This window comes from Diadema setosum, chromosome 12 (assembly GCF_964275005.1).
Source record: "Diadema setosum chromosome 12, eeDiaSeto1, whole genome shotgun sequence".
NCBI classification, from domain to species: domain Eukaryota; kingdom Metazoa; phylum Echinodermata; class Echinoidea; order Diadematoida; family Diadematidae; genus Diadema; species Diadema setosum.
This window is the reverse complement of record NC_092696.1, coordinates 33,821,666-33,843,295: the sequence shown is the minus strand read 5'-3', so window position 1 is coordinate 33,843,295 and position 21,630 is coordinate 33,821,666. Positions and strand designations below refer to the sequence as shown.

At 38.3% G+C, this 21,630-nt stretch overlaps 1 protein-coding gene across 1 annotated transcript in view; it reads right to left on the bottom strand.

The window, feature by feature from the left end:
* Positions 1-4,677: 4,677 nt before the first annotated feature.
* Positions 4,678-21,630, bottom strand: part of LOC140236324 (uncharacterized) — a 125,902-nt gene continuing 108,949 nt past the window's right edge. The window contains exons 2-3 of the mRNA XM_072316278.1: positions 7,309-7,433; positions 4,678-5,177 (exon numbers count right to left, since the gene is read on the bottom strand). Of these exons, the coding sequence (XP_072172379.1) occupies positions 4,687-5,177; positions 7,309-7,408 (591 nt within the window). The 5' untranslated portion in view covers positions 7,409-7,433 and the 3' untranslated portion in view covers positions 4,678-4,686. The remainder of the gene's footprint in view (positions 5,178-7,308; positions 7,434-21,630) is intronic.

Below are 21,630 nucleotides of genomic sequence, written 5' to 3'. Positions count from 1 at the left end.
CAATGAGCGATATACAGACATACATATTATTGAGGAAGCAGAGTATCTATGTGTGTGTGTGTGTGTGTGTGTGTGGACTAAAACCTTGCATGTCTGAGCACTTTTTGTTCTAAAAAAGAATGTGCGTATTTTAAACTTTATACGGAGCTTACAGATCACCTAATTTAGATGTAACACTTTCGGAATTCCTTCCCAAATTTTAGGTATAACTATGACCCCTTTACACATTAAATTTATATTCAAAGGCGAAAAAGAAGAAGTGTCAGGTAAACCCGAACCCTTCTCCTATTGACAGTAGTAGGATTAAATGGAATAGTCCATTTAGTTGGATTAACAATTAATCTTCTTATATATGACAGACAGAATTGTGGGGGGTTTAAAAGTGACCTCTGCTACAATAATGTGTCACAAAGCATATTTATGTATAGGGCTAACGACTCACTCACACACACACGCACACACACACGCACACACTCATCATATACATAATGTATGCACATTTATGTGTATATATGTGACATTGCACCACAAAACCAACAAAAAGTCGCCAGCCATGTATTTTTAGTTTAAGGCAGATTCTGAAAGAACAGACCTTAAAATGATGTATAACTCAATAAAAATGGACTCTTCTATCCTATCTAAATATCTGAAAGAAAGCACATACTCTGGAAAACTGTGAACTGAGAAAAGGGGCTCTGAAGTACAGGGTCTATTAAAGCGCTTAATCTTTATCAAGCCGTACTAGCTGCGGATGAATGGGACAAAAACGGGATGTTAACTATCGTAGCAACAACAATGAAGGAATTATTAGATTAAGCTGAAATTGAGCAAGCTGTATTAACACATGTTGTCCATTGTAAATTCCAACTTTCAAAGCAGTGCATTATTATTTCAAAAGTTATTAGACTTGAAAGTGAAGAGTGTGCAACAGATTAAAAGAAAAAGAAAAAGAAAAGGGCCTCTGAGACATATCTGATCACACTACGCTACTAAAAACAGATTGTAGAAAACTGCGCAAAGCCCACTTTTCCATTCATTTTATTATCCCAAACTTGCGAATAGTGTAGAAGTAGAATATATTACTCTTTAATAAAATATGCGAAACCAACAATTGACTTGGTTGACTCGTTTCACCATTTTTGAGTCCTCACAGAAAATCAATGGGTGCGACTTTTTGTTTGTTTTGTGATGCACGGTCACATATGTGAAGTGTTTGAATGAACCAAAACAGATGAACGTCATTATCACTTCTTTTTTTTTCTTTTTTTTTACGAGAGGTCATCATCGAATTCATATGGAAAATAAAAATTTGTCAATGACATTGCACTCGTTACATACAAGAAATATGTATGAAGATATCATTGTAATAATCACGCATATTTCAATTATTTGATTTTATGCACTTTTGAATTAGACTTAATCTGATAAACACGGATACATGTGACTTTGCATTTAATCATTTAAGTGTGCGTTTCTTTGCGTTCATGAGCATAAATTGATGTGGATCACAAATATATTCATAATGCTCCCCATCACATTAAGGGAATATCAAATGCCTGAAATAAATAAATAAATAAATAAATAAATAAATAAATAAACAAATAAATAAATAAATAAATAAATGGATGAGTAAATAAAAAAAATAGATATAGATCCCTATGTATAAATACATAAAGGTGTAAAACAAACAAACAAACAACCACACAAATCAAGTGACTTCATTAGACTGCAAAGTGAAAGAGAATCCGCTAAACATAATATCTTCATGTGAACGTATTTTTCTTTTCATCCATATTTAATATTCATAAGATAGTTACAATTCCTGGACGCTTACTGATTATTCAGAAAATCAAAAAATGAGAAAGAAAAAAAAGTGCAGTAATAATTTACACACGAATTCGTCACCGTATGTTAGCAATACTTACTAAACATCATTTGCACGGTAAACATCATATCCCCCGTCAACCTTTGTTTCATACAACTCTATGAAGTGAAGGATTTGTGAAATGCTTATTTTGTTACAACTCCTTGTTTTTCTTTTAATTCATCGAAAATACACACCCTGTTTGGCAGGATTGATCACCAAAATATCACAACATCAAAGCGTATAGATATATCGCAGTCGATAATCTCATTGGCTGGTTTTGCATAAACTTTGCTAGATTTTCCAAAGTTGCTTTGGAATTGCCACATGAACGCACGGTGGAGAGATCCAAAAATTAAGTCGATTTTATTGTAATTTCTCTCCTTTGCAAACATTTCAGATCTTTGCATTGTTACTCATATAACCATATAATTCTAGTCTTTGATTTCAACTTCAAATGTTTATGGACAAGTTTGTAGTTAATGTAGAATTTACCGAGAGAAAGCACAGCACAGTTTGAAGATACCTCCGTTCATTTGACTCTTAATTGATTAAGAGAATTTGTACGAGAACAATTAACATTGTCATAATATTAGTTAAACAAAAGTCATGATGAAAGCCATCGGATCACCTGCACACAATATGCCAAAATGAATTTATTTTGTCTAAGTGAAAATCACTTTTTGTCGTTTGTGTGTCTTTAAACAAAAAAAGAAGAAGAAGAAGAAGAAGAAGAAAGTTAAATCCCTGTATACGAACAACGCCTTCCACTTCTAACCATTTGAGATCTGTTAACCTCCTGTGCGCCAACTTGATTTCTTATATCTAGGTGTGTGTGTGAAATTTGTGCACATTTGCCTGACTGAAATGGAAAGAGTTAACTTCCCTGAATAACAACGGCTAGAATTAAACCAATAAGAGTTGGGTACGGAGATCAAAGTCCAATGCATGACATCATTTTAAAATGACTGATTCAGGAACAAAAATATACTTAAAAAAATCAGAATTGTATTTCAACATGATGAAATATCTTGAAATATCTGCATCACGCACATATCACGTTAAAGACTAGATTTCTTCAAATATACATCTTAGTCTAAAAACTGGAGCGAAAACATTGCTACAAAAATACCATCATTCCTTCATCAATCTAACTGTATGTAGACTTCGGAAATATGCATTTTTTTTTTTTTTTTGCGGCCATGACTAAACTATCAAGGTACCTGGGCTACGCTGTTGAAAGCATCTACTTGTTTTTTACTACACTTGCTCAGGTCTTTTGAAATATGCAGATAACTACTCTGTAAATGAAATGCACGTAGCTTCCTAAACCTTTCATAATTTAGGAAAATAAAGGTCATCGTTTTGGGCTAGAGTATCTACATTTGAAAGCCCTGTACCTTCTCTTAGTCTTCAATCAATGAAAAGTAATCTTCAACAAAGGAGACTTAGCAAGATCTGCAATATTATGTTTTGTTTTTCTCGATTTTAGCGATGACATACACGTGCAGATTATTTATAATATGCAGATCGCAAATAGGGGATCATAGGTTAAAGAAAATTACAATTGATTGCACCATGTTGCTAAGGTTCAAATGCCCAAGCATGCAATGTCTGAAAAGAGTAAACCTCTATTATACAGTAGATTGTTCCTGATCAGAATGAAATTATGATAATGCATTTCTTTCAATAATTGTTAAAGGATACACTGAATATTTTCATTTGTTTTTGCTTCTGTCATTTTAAGTTGCTCTAAGCACTATTTCAGAAGACTGAAGTCATCTTGGTTTGATCAAAGCAAGTTGGGTAGTGTGAAGTTTAAGCCACTTCTTTGATTCTCCTTGTAATTCTTTGGTTTGCTATCCGTACTGTTGTTGCTGAAGGAATAGCTCACTGTAAAAAAATTAGCGACGTTATACAATTGAATTGAACATCATTTTTGCACCATTTCAATTTTCCAAACGGGTGTATTTGAGATTCATTATCAAATTATATTTTGATAAACTTGAAAATAGTCCTTTTAACATCAACAAAGTTCAGAACAACCGCATTAATGATGATTCACCAGGTCTTTTACTTTCCAAAGAATTCGCTATAGTCTTCAATAAAGTCTTGCTGATTTCATTTAGTTTTTATGTATCATTTTGCAATCTCTGCATATGAGTGCTAACACTTTAAATGTTTGTAAAAATAATACAGGCGTTATCAGCAAATACTAGGACTAATAAAAACTATCATGAAATTTGATATTTCATTTCAATGCCGCGTTTCTCGTACACGGAACGACAAAATCTGTGTATAGGTAAATGTCGCTACAAATTGTTCGCATTATTTTCTCACAACAATTTCATCAATTTCGTCGGACATTAAAGCAAACATTTTGTTGTGATTCTTAAAATTGTATAATTCACTGAAAAAAAAAAATGGCAAGTCTTACTTATGGTTGATGCCACTATGTATAATTCACAAATACAGAAATTAAGAAACATAAAAAGAAGGACGGGGTAGCGGAAAACAGAGTTTCGAATGTGATGGTGCCGATTCATATTCGCCATGGCAGCGTCGGTTTCTAAGCTAGTAATAAAAGAAAATAATATTTTGGTAAACTCGGTGCATTTGGCGGGTTGAATTTAGACTGAAGGAAAAGAAAGCATGCCTGCAACTTAATAACTACTTGTGAAATGTGTATAGAAATACTACGAAATGAAGTAGTCATTAAGGCATTTGTTTTTTGGAACGTATGCAGAAAAAATTCTAGGCGTAGCGTGATTATTTCTATTTTCCTTTAACGTCCATGGGGGATTTTAAAATAATTCAATACTTTATCGTCTGCCGAATGGTAAGAAGTCATTTCGGGCGGGAAACCGTGTGAGTATCTTGCTCTTCACACGCCCTCTCTTGTTGGAGAACTCGCTAGCTCTGGCCGCCACTTTTGCAGGGGAGAATCTCGAGCGTTTGCCGAACGGTAGCGGGCGGAAATTTGCGTTCGGGTTTTTCCCTTCCAAATTCCGGCATTGTCGATTTCTGCAGCGCCCCCTCTTGAAATCTAGCGTCGTCGGCTCCTCGTGGAGTTGGTCAGCGAGATACGCGTCGTACTGGCGGCTCACTGCCGGTTGGACCGACAAGAGTCCATTGCCGCTGATAGCGGCGAGTATCCGGTGTGAAGACGCTCTGCTAGCTGCCTGGGCGTCGGCGTCTTTCATCAGCCGCTGTATTATGTCCCTGAAAACGTCTGCGTTGTTGTCGAGTGCGTCGAGCCCGTTGTCCAGGCCGTCAAACTGATCAACGCCGAAGTCGGAGGCGTTCTCCGAATCTGTCACAAAAGGAGACAAGGCATGAGTTATCTGTTTTTATATAATTATTCTTTTCATACTGGACCGACACTGCCCCCTCACTTCCGCCAAGGATGTGAGTCCGAGAAAAAAAAAAGAAAGAAAAAAAGGAGGAAAAAAAATCATTTCGACGGTTCATTTCTAATACACTTATTTTTGATATCGAACTAACCTTTCACACAACTCTTTAAAGGACAAGTTCACCTTCATAGACATGTGGGTTTAGTGAATGCAGCAATACTAGTAGAACACATCAGTGAGAGTTTGAGGAAAATGGGACAATCCGTTCAAAAGTTAGGATTTTTTGAAGTTTCTGCTCAGTCACGACTGGATGAGAAGACTACTATAGCCTGTGTTGTCACATGTGTACAACGATATAAAGAAAGAATAAAGAAAATTCAACATGATTTACATTTTTCTCGCATAACGAAAGAACACTCGACTTCTCTCTTTCAGAAGGCAGGGGGAATGATATTACCCTTAACATGTCAGTAACAAGTCGAAAAATGTGCGCTTTATTCAAAAAGTAAAGTTTTGTGAAATCCTCTTTTTATTTTCGTTATATCTTTGAACGCATGTGACATCATACACTGTAGTAGTCTTCTCATCCAGCAGTGACTGCGCAGATACTTACAAAATGCATAAATTTGAACGGATTATTTTCCTCAAACGTTCACTGATGTGTTCTACTAATATTGCTGCATTCTCTTAATCCTTATGAAAGTGGACTTGTCCTTTGATATATCACTAATCGCTTCCGTCTGAACTCGGTGTCATCACTTTATAGTGTCATCAAACTTGCGTCGTTTGTTGCTGTTATTGTTATTATTACTTTTTTGTGGGGGCGGTGAGGAGGTGAAACAAAAAAGCAAGTTATGTTCTACTAAATGGACTTGCGTCTTCATAACAGTGTATAATTTTAATGGAATCCCCCCTTTGGTAAAGCCCAAACTAAATATCGCCCCCCGAAAAGGCACAATTCTAGATCCCTTTCTAGATCTCTTTCTTCTCTGCTATTCAGACACGTGGGCCCTCTCACACGCGGTGCTTTCTATTCTTGCTATCCTCCGTTTCTCAATGTCTTCCTTTCCATATACCTTCTTTCATTCTGTTTCTCTGATTTACTTTTAAATGCTCATCAAGTTATCAAGTGCCCCAGAGGAAATGAAGCAATTGCTGAGTCCACCGAGATCTTAAAGATAAGTACAAAAAAAAAATGACCTGATTTGGCATGCATCCCGTGTCAGCCGTTTAAGCGGTTTCGAGAAGCAAACATTGATTGGGACAAATAACCTGCGAAACTGGTTAAGTGGAAAATGCACAAGAAAGACCACTCGTTCTTTCGTGGCATTATTGTGGGGGATCTTAAATCCAGGTTAATTTAGAAAAAGGGAACATGTCCCCAGGTCAAGATCTTGAACAAACAAAAAGTATATAAACGGGTAAAATCACCTAAAAAAAACACACAAAAAAAAAAACGGAGGAGGTTTGACAGACTTGTTGTTTTTCTTTAGATGTAATGAGACCATTAGGGAAAAAGGTTAAAAAATGAATGAAGATAATCAAACAATCCTAATTTGTACATTCTTTTTTTTTTTCATTTCATTAAATTCATTTTCATTTCCATTAAAATGTTTACACAATCATAAGAACAACCTTATTATAATACAACACACAGTTTTATTTCTCTTTTCTAAAACTCTGGTTTTTAGCCCGGACGCTTTCTAATAGTGGATATATCAAGGAGAAAGAAGTCAATACCCTGTCAATGATACGAGAGGTAAGTGAAGCCGTTAATGTCTCAGATTGTCTGCATTTTAGTAGATTTAAGAATTATTTAGTACAGTTCTATCCACCAAGTTTCTTAAAAGACGTCAACTGCTTCGAAAATAGCAAGATAAAAAAGGCAAATAAATTGATTTCATTTTTATTTGAGATCATATCAACACAGAGTCAACTGCTTCGTAGATAGCAAGATAAACAAGGAAACTTGATTTTATTTTTTTCTTCGAGATCACGTCAACACAAAAGAAAATCAGACTGTATTATTAGCGCTGAATTTTGCTACCGACCATAATCATCACCACCACCACTACTGCACCACAGCCTTACCTTCGTATAGTCTCGGCGACCCGATTTCTTCACCGGTTGCCATGGCAGCCAGCAGAGCGACGAATAACGTGACCGTGGTAACACTCGCCCGGACTTCCATCGCGCGCCTTCTTGCGGGATGGTTTCTGCGTGCGAAGAGAGAATAGAAAGAGCGACACCACACGGTGAATCTTGTCACATTACATTCAAACCTCGCCAACTGGACAACCATCATTTAAATCATTTCTTGCAACAGATCTGACGTTTTAATAATTTCTTCTGCATAAATGGAGCCCAAACGTGTTGGTAGATTCGTTTTCGTTTTGTTTGCTTGTTTTATTCTTTTGCGAGAACAGTCGTAACAAGGCAGGATAATTGAAGTCAGAAAAGAATTAATCAATTCCATGTGATCCAAACGAAACGTGCAGCAGGCAAACGTAATCCTGACGTGACATTTTCCACTACGAAATAACACCCTGTGTTTTCATGTGTTCGTCTATGTGTTCGTGCGTGTTGATGCATAATGTATACTATTTTGTAAGCTTCGTCAAACCTGGAACCATTACGGGATTGCAAAACTGCTAACAATAGAAACGAAAGGCGCGGGATCTCTCTTGCTTGCTGGCAATGTTCAATAATTAAGGCACGGTATTGATATTGAGATAACTGTTGCAGGGGATCTGTGGTTCATCCATCGTGTGGTTGCATGACAACTGGTGTATGCCATTAAAGATCGACGATTCTCAACGTCAGAAAGTTATGGTCACCTTTTTCATAATTAAATTTTCATTTATCGATGTTTGTGTGTGCGTATCTGCGTGCGTGCGTGCGTGCGTGCGTGCGTGCGTGCGTGTGTGTATGTGTGTGTGTGTTTGTCTAATGAAGCAGATATCGATGAGTCTGATCAAGATGAACATGATACTTTTTGTATTATGAGATGTATGCAGATTTATCCCCCATTTTTGTGTACACGGCATAATGTATAAAATATTTGATTGCATGTTAAGTTAAGTGTGACTCAGCAGAACAAATGAGAAGAATTCAACTGCTTATTTTGTTTATACTTGTTTTGTTTTGAAAATAATACTGATATTGAATGAAGTTCAAATGAAGAAAATACGTCTTGTGTCGTTGCGCGTGTGTACCTACTTGTGGTGAATCCGTGGTAAAGCTGAAAAGGACGGAACAAAAATTGAAAATAACAGAAAAGAAAAAAAAAATGACTCGAAATAAAAAAAAAAAAAGAACAGGTGAAGAAAATGTTTGGAAAATGAATGAGAAGCTCATGAAGAGGGGGACATGAACGAGGTATTGACAATTAAATTGATACAGGGAAACTGATTAAAAACAAACAAACAAACGCCATCCAAAGAAAGGAGAACATAGTTATTGTATGATAAGTTGCGACACAGCAAAACAACTCCTTGACAAAGCAATTTTCTCCATACGTCTACGTTATATAGACACCGATATTCTTCCAAAACCATTTGAAATCAGAAGATGCGCTTTTCTACAATTTGACCACAAAATTTTGGTATAGTGCTCACCCTCACCCTCACACTTTAGCGGGATCCTCGCTTACGTAAATGAATGAAAACTAAGTTGTTGTTTTTTTCCAGTGATGCACATCTTGCCTAGATTGTGAGACTTTTGTGTCGTTTTCTTTTTAATCGCCGTTTGCGGTCTGCGTGTCGTAGAGCGCGTGTGCTTATTGCTGGGTTTATCAGTGGATTTGTTAACTGTGCATGGTTTAGTGTAATTCCCATATACTGGACTTCATGTTGTGTGGTTTGCACTGGCCAGTACCAGCCCCCGCTGCACCGCTTAAGCGGGGCTGGTATTTAACCAGAGAAAATGTGTCTCCCGAATCCTCCCTATTAAGCGGCGAGTAGACTGTATTTTGGAACACCAAAAGGAGATGCCGTTGCTTCTTAACGTTAACAGTACGTAGGGTTGAAAAGTCATTATCACTGGGTCTGGTAACCACCTGACAACCCTAGACGACTTTTACTGACCTGTTTACCAGCTGTCACAACTGTCACATGCCAGCATGGAGAACCAGTCTGCAAAGTTTTCGTAATTCAGCAAACGCCATCACCTTTATTCACGGCACGGAGATATCCAAAAAGGTCATTTCTTTTCTTCTTCTGTCTTTTGTTATATAAAAATCCCGCAATTACTCTGCGATAGATTGAATATACCTTTTGGGACGATCAAAAAAGTACAGGGACAGAAGTATCATTTTGTCTGCAAGAAGTATGTAGATTGTGTCGTTGAGAAGCGGAGAGCAGCGCTCACTTGATTCGTGCGATGAAACTCAATGTGATAGGTAAACCGTCTGTAGAGCATTCTTGCCCCCCCCCCCCCCCCGCAGCCGACATGCATTATCAAGACCGGTGCTCAAAGGACCAATCACTGTCTTGGACCATCTCATTCGCCATCATGACGTCAACTCCGCTAACATCAGCAAGTTCGTGATGTCATAGTACGTCCTTTTCAGGTTTGAGTTAATAGAGTTTAAGTATAAGTGGATGTGAAATATGGATACCAACTGCACAGAATTATTTTAAGGCTTTGTCAAATTAGATGTTTTACCGCATTCAAATGCATGGGAAGATGACTGGACACATAGCTTTAGTACAAGTACAATGTATGTGTTTCTTTTTGCTTGAAGAGAACGCAGTGTGTAAATGTTTTCGATGGGTGTGTGTGCGTGCGTGTGCGTGTGCGTGTTTTTTTTTTTTTTGTGTGTGTGTGTCTGTGTGTGATAGTGTACGGTTTTGCTGGGTTTCCCAGACAGTCATTTCGTGTTTTCACGAATGATGATTGGGTTGCTTGTCCCTTATAGCCTGTACCAATTAGTAATTTCTAACTGATTATGGCAAATGATTATTTAATAACATCCATACAGCAAATTCTAATCTAGACAAAAATTCAGTCTTGATCTGCAAGGGTAACAAAGAAATTCACCCTAATTTCAAATTTAAAATTCTACTTTAAATAGGATATCTGTAAAACTCCGTCAACTATATTTCTCAAGAAGGGGAAGAGGAGCCTAGAATAGACAATGGAATATCAAAAAATTATTATATTGCTTGTGTTACTTATCGAAAAGCAGACACAAAAAACAATGACAAAAGATGGAGACCAACTAAATCTTAGCATATCTATATCTGATGAGCCGTGTTCTGAGAAAATATTCAAAAAGAAACGAGTCTACATCATTGTCCTAATTCAGGGATATTTTTGTTTAATACCCACAGCATCGCACAGCTCTATTATCTTTTTACTTTCTCTCACCATTGTCCCTATATCTCACACCAATAATCCGTACAACACAGCTGCCCCTGCACGTTTATCTACTACAAATCTACTGCTACAACTGCAATTCTCCAATCTATTTATAACCTAGAAATTCTAACAAGTTGTTCCTTTGATTCCATCTCATGCCGCCAATTTCCTGCTGACACTATGTTCAAGTATAAGAATGGAGAGAGGCGATGTTACACAATTGTAGGATGATAAAGCTACTCTTGAATTCAAGTCTAAAATAATACATCTGTTCTCCTCTTGTTCGTAATTTTGTAGGATAGAACCAGAAAAAAAAATGATATTACAAAATCGACATGATCTTAGCTTTACATGTGGGAAAAAAGAAAAGAAAAATAGAGCAAGAAAGGGGAACAGCAATCAGTGAGATAATGAAAGCTATCATAACATTGACGCTTGGCAAATTGACCTGGGGTACCCAGGCGATATACAGTCAGTTCGTGTTTATTGCATGGAAAGTGACCTTCAAATCAGTCAAGAAATTTCCCTTCCCTCCCCATCTCTACCTCTCTCTCTCTCTCTCTCTCTCTCTCTCTCACACACACACACACACACACACACTTTGTTGTTGTTTTATTTAATTTCCTTTGCCCCTTTTCGTAAAATTGTCTTTGTCCTCCCTATAGCTGTCACCGTCATCCATCCCTTCCTTCGCAGTTTTCAACTTGAGCAATTGAACTCTTTCTGTGCACACAAACACACACACACACATACACACATACACACACACCACACTCTCTCCATTTCTCCTTATACACGCACGCACACACATACACACACTCAACACAAACTTACACATTGTCTCTGTGAAATCACTGTGCAAATTAGATTCCTGTAAACGCATTTTTTTTTAAGTTGCTTTGAAAATGCCTCTTGATAGAACAGGCATTGACAGGGGAGATGTTATTTACGATAAAGCATTATAAGTCCCCTCGCCTTCTGCAAACCAAGACCCTATATACTCTAAAGCATATCCGCTTCCAGCGACAATATTTGTTATTGCTGAAAGTAACATTCTAAGTGCAGGGTAGAACCAAGAAATTGAGGAAGGATCGAGATCTTCTTTACTTTAAAGTCCTCTTCGTTATAGTGCATCAACCTTTTCATCCAGAAAAAAAAATAGGCGAAAGAAATTCCTGTGCCGTTTCATTCAAATCTTAACCTTTTATACACTGTATACATTTTTACCTTATTCAAATGGCATTCTTAGTTTCAAATGTGGCATTTTGCCTTCCACATTTTCTTCTTGTATCATTTCATGTGTCACTTGTTACTGAGATTTGCTTTTTCATGTATCCATTTTGACACAGTTGATATAGGGCAGAAGACTTGCCTTTCATTGGAATAAAGATATACTCTTTACTCGATCTTTGTGTAGCGTGTCACAATCTATATACTTTTCCCTTTTTTACTTTAATAATAAGTTCATGTTATACTTCCCTTATATGTTATGCTAAATCGGAACTTCTTTGTGTCTTTCTATGTTGTCTGAAAAGAATAATGTTTATAATAGTGAAAGTTATAGTGATAATGATAATCGCAAGTATGGTAATGATGATGATAATGCAATGTGATATCAGTGGTCACCAAACTATCAATTTTGTTTTGTCCATTCACGAGTGTCAGGAATAGGTCTTTTGATGCCATTATGATTATGATAATTCGACTGCCAATCCATAATTTCGATCGCCTCCATTTGCTTTCATTTTTCCAGTGGTATGAAAACACGACCTTCAAACATACCTGCGTATTATCTTCTTCTTCTTCTTCTTCTTTTTTTCTTCTTCTTCTTCTTCTTGTTTTCCAGGAAACAGATTTAATAATGTTTAATAAACATGGCAGCAAAAGCCTTCGAATCCTCTTTGACATTTCAGTGCAGACATAAAAAACAAGCATTATTTATTTAAAAATATCTGCTAATTCATTCACCGGTATTATACATTCATACTTAAAAAGATAAACTAAAATGATACAATAACAAAAATTAATGTTATTTGCCTTTTTTTTTCTTCCCCAAGATTGTGGCATTCTGTTGACGGGTTTTAGATCGTGTTCCTCATCTGAAATGAATACCTTATTTGATATAAATCTATTGATTGATTTTAATCGTGGAATTCCGAGTCACGCAAGCGTGCCCAGTGACGTAGGCAACCTTGCGGCGTTTTGAATAGCTATCAATATGATGATAGATCCTTATCACACGCGAGGAAGGGAATAATATCCGATGAGAAAACGGGATTCCTCCTTAATCAACTGTTGACCTGTAAAGAAAAAAGGTGAGTCTTATTCGAGATTCGTTGATGTTTTTATTTTACACGTCTCCAACTATTAGTTTCTTTGATATTTATTTGGCTTATTTTGTTTGTTTTGACAGACACTCTATATGGATACAACAGATGATACGATAAGCCCATTGCATGAATATTGGGTAGTCCTTTTGACCTGCATTCGCTCCAAAACGAAGTGCATTTACTCCGTCGATCTCTCAGAAGAAAAAAGCGGTATAGGAGTTAGAATGGTAAGCAAAAATGGTGCACACGAGGTAGTAAAGTTACCTCCAGCTGGTTTTTTTTTTTCTCACACAATCCATGAACGTCAACACGCACCAATCTGCATGACTCAGAATAAAGCATACAAAATGTGATAATAATGAAAAAGAAAATATGATTATGTCCTTCCTCTATCTCGTGAACAGCCGTAAGAGTGTTAGGAGAATAGCGGAAGAGAAGCCCCACAATCCTGGTACTGTCTCGCAGCTTCTACACTTTGGTAACCTTGGATTTGGCGCCAAACAAAGCACTTCGTTTTCTCGCTGATGAGCCACCAGGGCGCGTCTCATAAACAGACAGTTTTACCTCCCATTTTTTATCAGACAACACGACTGCCGCGCTCATTAGCATCTACACGTACACAACGTTAAAATACTCCAGGGAGCCCTGCTTTAAACCGCAACGTTGTGGCTCTGCGCGGGGAAGTCGCCAAAAGTTCGTAAGGCAAAAGCTGCAGCGATCCGACATTCATTTAAGCTGAAGATGGCACAGGAAGATCTCAAGTACATTCCTTGACATTTAGGAGACGGACACTCCGTATGAAGCCAGTGATATCAATTAAAGACTCCCTCTTTTTTTCCATATATACCCCGAGGATAAATGCACAACCTTTACACATTAGTAAACATTTATTTTTTTTTCCATCACACCTGTACATGTCTCTACAGTCATGACTGTAGTTGTAATAATGTCAAAGTTCACGATTCAAAATTTCATTCACTTGTTACTAGACAAGTTTTACATGACTACAATTGTGATATGTCGAAGAGCATGGCGTCACTATTCTCGCATTCTTTTATAGATTAATGAATAATGGTCAATTAATTATTTAATTGATTAATTAATCAATTAATTAATTAATCAATTGAAACATTTTGTATAATATATATAAATTCGGATTTTGAATTACAACCAAGGCAATTGGCATTTAATGCATTCCTCTATTGTGACATTGTTATTATTATTATAATTGTTATACCGTAAAAAAATTCAACACATAATTCAGTAGATGTGATTATTGAGCAGGCGTTATTGATTTTCATTAAACGGACGAATATTTCACCATTTCACCTTGTTTTCTCAAAACTGCGTTATCAATATAAGTTATAAGGAACATGACTGACAAATAAAATTAATGGGATGTGTGGTGCGGTAACACCACGTTTGATGAGAATTGTGTAAGACTAAATACCGAGGTAGAAATGATTGTTTCGACAAAGGAAATGAACTCTCCATATATATCTCATTTTCAGATTTCTCCGTGACGGCCCTTGTGATGTATCGAATGACGTTAAAATAAACGTATTTAAATGATGACAGTCAAAACAACTTTCCAAAACTTTCCTTTTACCTGTTATCAAACAAAATGAAACATTGTGTACCGTTCGATAAAGAATTCAAATATTCTGTTTATCACGTCGTTGTCTCTAAGGTTTCTGAAACTGACAAGATGTTACTATGTTACATGATTTTGCGGTTTGAAAGAGTGCGGGTTGTTGGAATGAAATTGTCTGCACATGTAATCTAATAATATCACTTAAAAAAAGGACTTTAACTCTTGAAATATTAAAATAATCATGTGTGCCTTTCTGTTCTATTCAAGTTAGACTTTCATACATTCATTTTTATTCAATTAAGTTTTGTTTTTTGTTTTTTTCATCAAGGGGTGTATTCAATATAAACGTTGGAAGCCAGAGGTGAAATCCACTCACTCAAACATGTGGAAGAGGGAAATTATTTTTGTCTATGAAAAAGCTGTTTAAAAGTCACCTCATACGTCAAATGATCGATATTGAGGTGCGCACTGCGCCCTTTTAGATCCTGTATAAATATCCTACGGTGTTGTTGGTTATATCTGGAGCCAATGCTCGACCATGAACAAGATGAATCAAATGTATGTGTACCTTTTTGTTTGTTTGTTTGCTTTTGCTTTCAGGGCGCGCTCGGTCTATTTGCCTTATACCTTACCCATGCTGTCCCTGAGTCAAAGCCATTACATTCACTGCGGTCCATGGCATTTGTTCCTGCGACATTTGCTCCTATGAAATATCTGCACGCTAAGCCAAGCATAGATTCTGCCCACAAACACAATCCTAATCCTTGAACCTTGACAAGATGATCCCTGAAGCAGCTCTTTCCGAACTAAACTGGGACCTTAATCCTAAACCTCACATCAAACGAAACCTAACACCCAAGCCGAAGTCCTTAGAGACAATAAGAGCGAGTGTCATGTCACTATTCACCGCATATCCAACCACGCTCTATTTCTCATTCACAAGACTACTGCTCCAGTAAGAACGTTATCTAGAATCAAAGATCAACGAAATCTGCAATGGCAATTGGAAAAGACTCCTGTCTTATCATGAGTTACTCTGTGTTTATTGTTTTTGTTTTTGTTTTGTTTATCTGTTTTGCTTATGTTTTTGTTTGTCTGTTTTTTGCTTATGTTTTTGTTTTTGTTTTTGACTTCCGAAATAACTTGACCTTCTGAGTGCACGTGGGCACAGAATCGCAGAGGCAGTTATGACTGGCACCTTTCGAAGGCAAACGGTCTTGAGTCAATATTATTGTTTCTCGTTGTCACAGCAATTTGAAGATATTTCAAATTCATTTTCTGAATGAGCAAAGACGGATTACTGACAGGGATTGAATTAAAGGCAGTGAGCAGTCACTATGTGGCAGTCTACGTCAAGTTACATCCCCTGTGCATATCAAGACTGGGATTAACATGAAAGCTTGGACTGATATCCGTATTGAAATTTCTCCAGCATTCTCCTTCATATGTGGACACTTTTCAACTTCGGGCATTCAGAGAGTCAAGGGACCAAGTATTTATTTCGTTACGCCGTGAGTTGGCTCAGTCGGTAGAGCGTCTGCCTCACAATCCAAGGGCCCGGGTTCGAACCCGAGTCTGGACTGAGCGATGTTGTGTGTAAGTATACCGTCCCTTCTAGCAGGAGGCTGCAAAACACTCTGTCCCTCGGATAGGACATAAAATGGAGGTCCCGTGTATGAGCGAGTAACAACTCATGCACGTAAAAGATCCCGCTTCATTCGTTCATCGCAAAGAGCAGGGTGTTTAACCCGGTGAAGTGGTCCCACCTTACATCCAACTGGACCCCATGGAAGACCAGCTTAGCGTAGCTGAATATGGGCTTTCCAGCCATCTTCTCTGATGGAAATGAACAAACAAACGCAATAAACGTGACGGAGACAGAAGCAGACATATTTAGGGAAAGCACACACCGCTTTATTTGATTTGTTTTTGATGTATATTCCGCTTTATTTTGACAGAAATAAGTATGGATTCATGGCAGTGGAGGCAAAAAGCCAGTTCATTTCGTGATGTACCCCTTCTCAATAGAGTCAGTGTTAACACTCTCAGTTTCCGTAGGCGATGACTCAATAATAAATAGCATGCTTTAGAACTGCGACACGAATGCTAAGACGACGCACACTCTCCAGCCACTGAGGGTGAGACAATGGGAAAGAAGTTGTCTCGCGCATGCGCAGAACACAATTTTTTGGCCTAATTAGCGTCGTCTTAGCGTTCGCGTAGCAGATCTAAAGCTCGCTAATATCATGACTGGGAGACGGAAGCATGATCAAGGCACGTTCAAAGGTGGTGAATGCAGTCCTAAGTGTTTCGATAAAACATGAAATGTTACGCATCTCTACAACAGAAAAGATGAAGCAATTAATGGATGTAATCTAAAGTCATCGTTTTGAAGGCACACATAAAGATATCGCCCCCTTAGGTCCACATTGCACAGGGTAATTCTTGGGGATCCTTTTCATCATCTATAGAGTCAATAGAATAGAGTGATCGTCAGTTATTGATTTGTCGGGGTCCTCCCACTAGACCGACACCCACGAGTCATACAGCCCACGAGTTCGACATTGAAAACAGGTCCATGAGTCATACAGCTCACGAGTCACACAGCCCATGAGTTCGACACTAGGCAAATAAAGCCCATGAGTTCGACACTAGGCAAATAAAGCCGATGAGTTTGACACTAGGTAAAAACAGCCCACGAGTTCGACAGATACAACACGGCGCGTAATGTGTCCGTCTCGTGGACCTTGTTTGCTTCGTGTCGAACTCATGGGCTGTATGACTCCTGAGCTGTATGACTCGTGGGCTGTATGACTTGTGAGCTGTATGACTTGTGGGCTGTATGACTCGTGGGTGTCGGTCTCATGACTTGCACCCGATTTATCTTCAGTGCTAAGTAAATTATAAGTACACCAAACCCTGTTTAAAGCTTTAGCCCTGGGTTTGACTTGTCACTCAATTGTTTTGCTTCATTATCACTGGACTAAAAGGAAATACATACAGGGCAATAATATCATATGATCCTGTGATTTAATCATGCATCTTTGCACGATAATTAGACTAAAGCTATCAATGGAATCGAATTAAACCAATCAATGTGAGTTCTAAACTACCTAAGATCAATACGTGAAGATTGCACTTGTTAGGGACACTGTTTAACATCGTGGTGGATCAATTTCAGAAATTATAACAGAACTCTGGTGACTACAAACCCTTTTGAAGATGTTCAAATGCATGTGAGAAAAAAAATCCGCCCCGGCACAAAAGTTTTGGGAGATCAACAAGAAGTGATCTACGAACATGTAACTTCACGGGTGACACACATTCTGGTGGTATATAGGACTAGTCAACGCAGATTTTACAAACTTGAAAAATTGTCAAATAGTGTCTTAATTCATTCAGCGTTCTAGACGTAACGGTATCTGGAAACTTTAAGGAGAATGAAACCCAGGTATGGATATAGGTGTATGGATTGAGTGAATGCAGCAATAATAAGTAGAAGACATCAGATGGATTAAAAAGAGAGATTAAAGTATGGGAAAAGAAGATGCAATAAACGGGAAGAAACAACAGAAAAAAGGGACATCACTCACAAATGACAATAACATGAGGAACAAACATATGAAAGCAAATAAATGAAGATCATAGCAAAGAAATAACAACTCGAAACGAAAGTGTTAAAATCAAATGAACAAAAAAGGAGGCGACCCATAAAAACTAAAGTGCACGAGGCAGACCTTTCAAAGGTCATTGGAGGAGACTTTTAAGGCAAAATGCCTTAGAGAAGAAAAGGAAGAGTTCGAGATACGAGGAGATAGGGGTAAGGTGAGACGGGTAACGTTTCGGAACCAGACCCACAGTATCTTGCACCCCTACGGGGTCCGAAGGAGAACGACTCAAATAACTCATTTTCGATTAACGCTAGGTATGCACCATACATACCAGTAATCCCTGGAGTCCACCAACAATACCCTTTCTTCCCAAGTGTGTATGTATCTTTTCCTTGAACATCCTCTTTGCAAAGAAAAATAAGAAATAAATAAATAAAAGTAACGATCAAATGTTTTGAAGAAAATTTATATCGTGAGCCGACATTTCTCTTGATCTTTAGAATGCACACCTGTCTGACAATAGCGGGGTAAAGTTTCTTCGAGGATTCTTTGGCTTGTCTTACTAGTGGGCCGAGTTTCTATGTAACTCCTCCTCTCAATTCCCTCCCCTCCCCCTCTTCAATCTGACCTCATCCCAATTTCGTTTGTGTATCATGAATCGTCAAGTATACTGTCATCTATGTTTGACATTATTTTGACAATCGTAACAACAAACCCGTCATGAATTCATAAGCATTCGTCTGAGGCAGAGCAGAGAGCAGTGGTAGACGAAACCAAACTGCATGTGGGACCGCCATCTCACAAAGGGCAGACGATGAAGGATTGTTTAAGATAAGAAGTATGTGAGTCGTCTTGCGAAGCATTGCTTGTTTGACACTACACGACATTTCCAACGACCACGACCAATCCTAACTGCGATTGAAACACAAGAGAACACAGAGATGTCACCCCAGTCATGTAAAGCGTGTTATGGATACCCACCAGACATGCATGAATTTTCATTGAGAATATTCATAACCAAAGATCCCAGCACGGTACACGATATGCATGCTGAATGCATTCTTATTTTATTTTCTTTCTTTTTTTTTTTCGTTTTATTCCCTTCTGCATGTTGTTGAGTGCCGTATAGATTTTAGACGGTGGTGACATGAATGTATTTGCCATGATTTTCAAATTAATCTCACAAAAGATCGGATCTGTCTTATGGATGAAAGAAGTGACTTTTGCTTCCAAGAATGACGTGTTCTCCTCCTATTAAGCTTCCATAAATACAAGTGAATGGTGTTAGTATCTGTTCTTCGGATATGATCCGATGCAGGAACAGGTCCCATCATTAAGATTATGCATTTCCCAGATTTCGCAAGTCGTCTGACCGTACCGAATGGTTGAACGAACGGTTTATTGCTGGCGTGTTAACTGGCCCCTGTTACTTTTCCATGAGTGATGACTTCACTACGGGGGAGCCGACCACAAGTCACGCGCCCCTCACCATATCGGCCCACGCATTACTTCCACGGCTATTTGCGTCTAATGTGGAAATTGAATGCACACCCGACTGGAGCAGACGTGTGTAATTGATACACATCGATCTGGGTTCGATCCCAGATGCCAAACCTATGGAGGGCAAGGAGAGAAATAAAGGAGTCGGGCCCTCTCATTATCGCGGGGGAACCATGGTGTTTTCGAGGATTTTTGCAACGGGGTATCGTAGGTGGTGGTGGCTGCACGGGTAGACGATCCAATACGCAAGGGCCCACTTTCCGTGATGCGATACCGCTAATTAATTGACACATGCCAGGGCGAAAACAGTGATCGCTCACTCGAATAAGCCAGCAGCTGTTTGACAGATAAACCCACGAAAAGTGATAACAATAAGAAAACAAGCGGGTACAGATAGACAGACAAACGCAGATACATGCCCAGAAAATTTATTTCGCTTTCTCCAAACCTTTCTTTTAATCTCCTTCTCTCTCTAACCCTCTCTCTCGATCGTATTTCTGTTTTCTATCCCTTGCGAGATAATGATGCCACATCGTTACATCAAACATCTATCCACTACATTAAAATACATGCTTACTTCACCAGGCACTTTGCAATGGACTTCGCAAGTTCAGTGCGAACTCACGGGTCAGTGATAGAGACAGCAAGGGATGTTTGACGTACAGCGGGAGGGACTCTTTCTAGCACATTTTATATGCCTTTCAAACACGGATGTCTCAACCTTGTATAATCAAATCAGATGCTGTTAGGTGCTGCATGTCAATGTGGCCAAATTGAACAGAAGTTATCGGTACCGAGTTTCATTTTCTTTTTTTCCCTTCTTCTTCTTCTTCTTCTTCTTCTTCTCCTTCTTCTTCTTCTTCTTCTTTTTCTTCTTCTTTTTCATCTTCATCTTCTTCTGCCTCCTTTTCTTCTTCTTCATCTTCTTCTTTCTTACCTACTTCATCTTCTACTTTTAGGTTTCAATGTCTTGGTTTATGGTCTCTCTTCTTGCCTTCTCCTGCGTGGTATTATTTTCCTTCTACCTTCATTCGCGTCGCCATCGCCATCGTTATCGTCATCATCATCGTCATTATCATTGCAATCGTCCTTGTCTTCGCCATCATCATTGTCATCGTTATTGTCATCGTCATCATCATTGTCATTCCATTGCCATCGTCATGTCATTATCATCGTCAGCGCCATTATCATTTCATGTCATCGCCATCGTTATCATCATTGTCATATTCGTTGTCATCGTTATCATCATCGTCATCATCGTCATAGTCATTGCCGTCGTCATTGTCATCATCGTCATCATTGTCCTCGTCAGCGCCATTGTCATGTCATGTCATGTCATCATCATTCTCATGTTCATTCTCATCATTACCATCGTCGTCATCGTCATCGTCATTGCCGTAGTCATTGTCATCATCATCGTCATCGTCATGTTACCATCATTGCCATTGACATTGTCATTGTCATCGCCATTATCTTTTTCTCCATCTCCTGCCTCTGCCTCCTCCTCCTCCTCCTCCTCTGATCCTGTTTCTTTATTGTTACTCCTCTTTAAGAGATCACCTTGTTTGTTGACTATGATGTATTTACCCTTTTGAATTCCTAATGGCCCCTGAACATTCCGGGGGAGAAACTCATATCATGTAAACAAGCTCTTGAAGAGTGCAGGGCATATTTGGTCAGCCTTCAAGGTGGTATGTTGTCTCCTTGAGCATTGGGCAAAGAGCAAAGTATCCTTCACGCGCAAAGAAAAAGAAGAAAGAAAGAAAGAAAAGAAAAGAAATGACAAAGAATTAAGGCATAAAAAGGAAGCGGTAAGGTATAACCAGTGTTCCTCGATTTGGCAGAGGGTGTTGCTGAAACCTGTTTCATTACTGTAAAAGGTTAGTATTTTAGGTGCTTGTAATCTTAATTGCATTCACAGATTCTGTTTTGATAAACGTGTCATGGTGTCATATATACCAAGAAATACCTAAGACAAGAGGTTACAACATTGCATCGACGCCAGCGTAAATTTCAC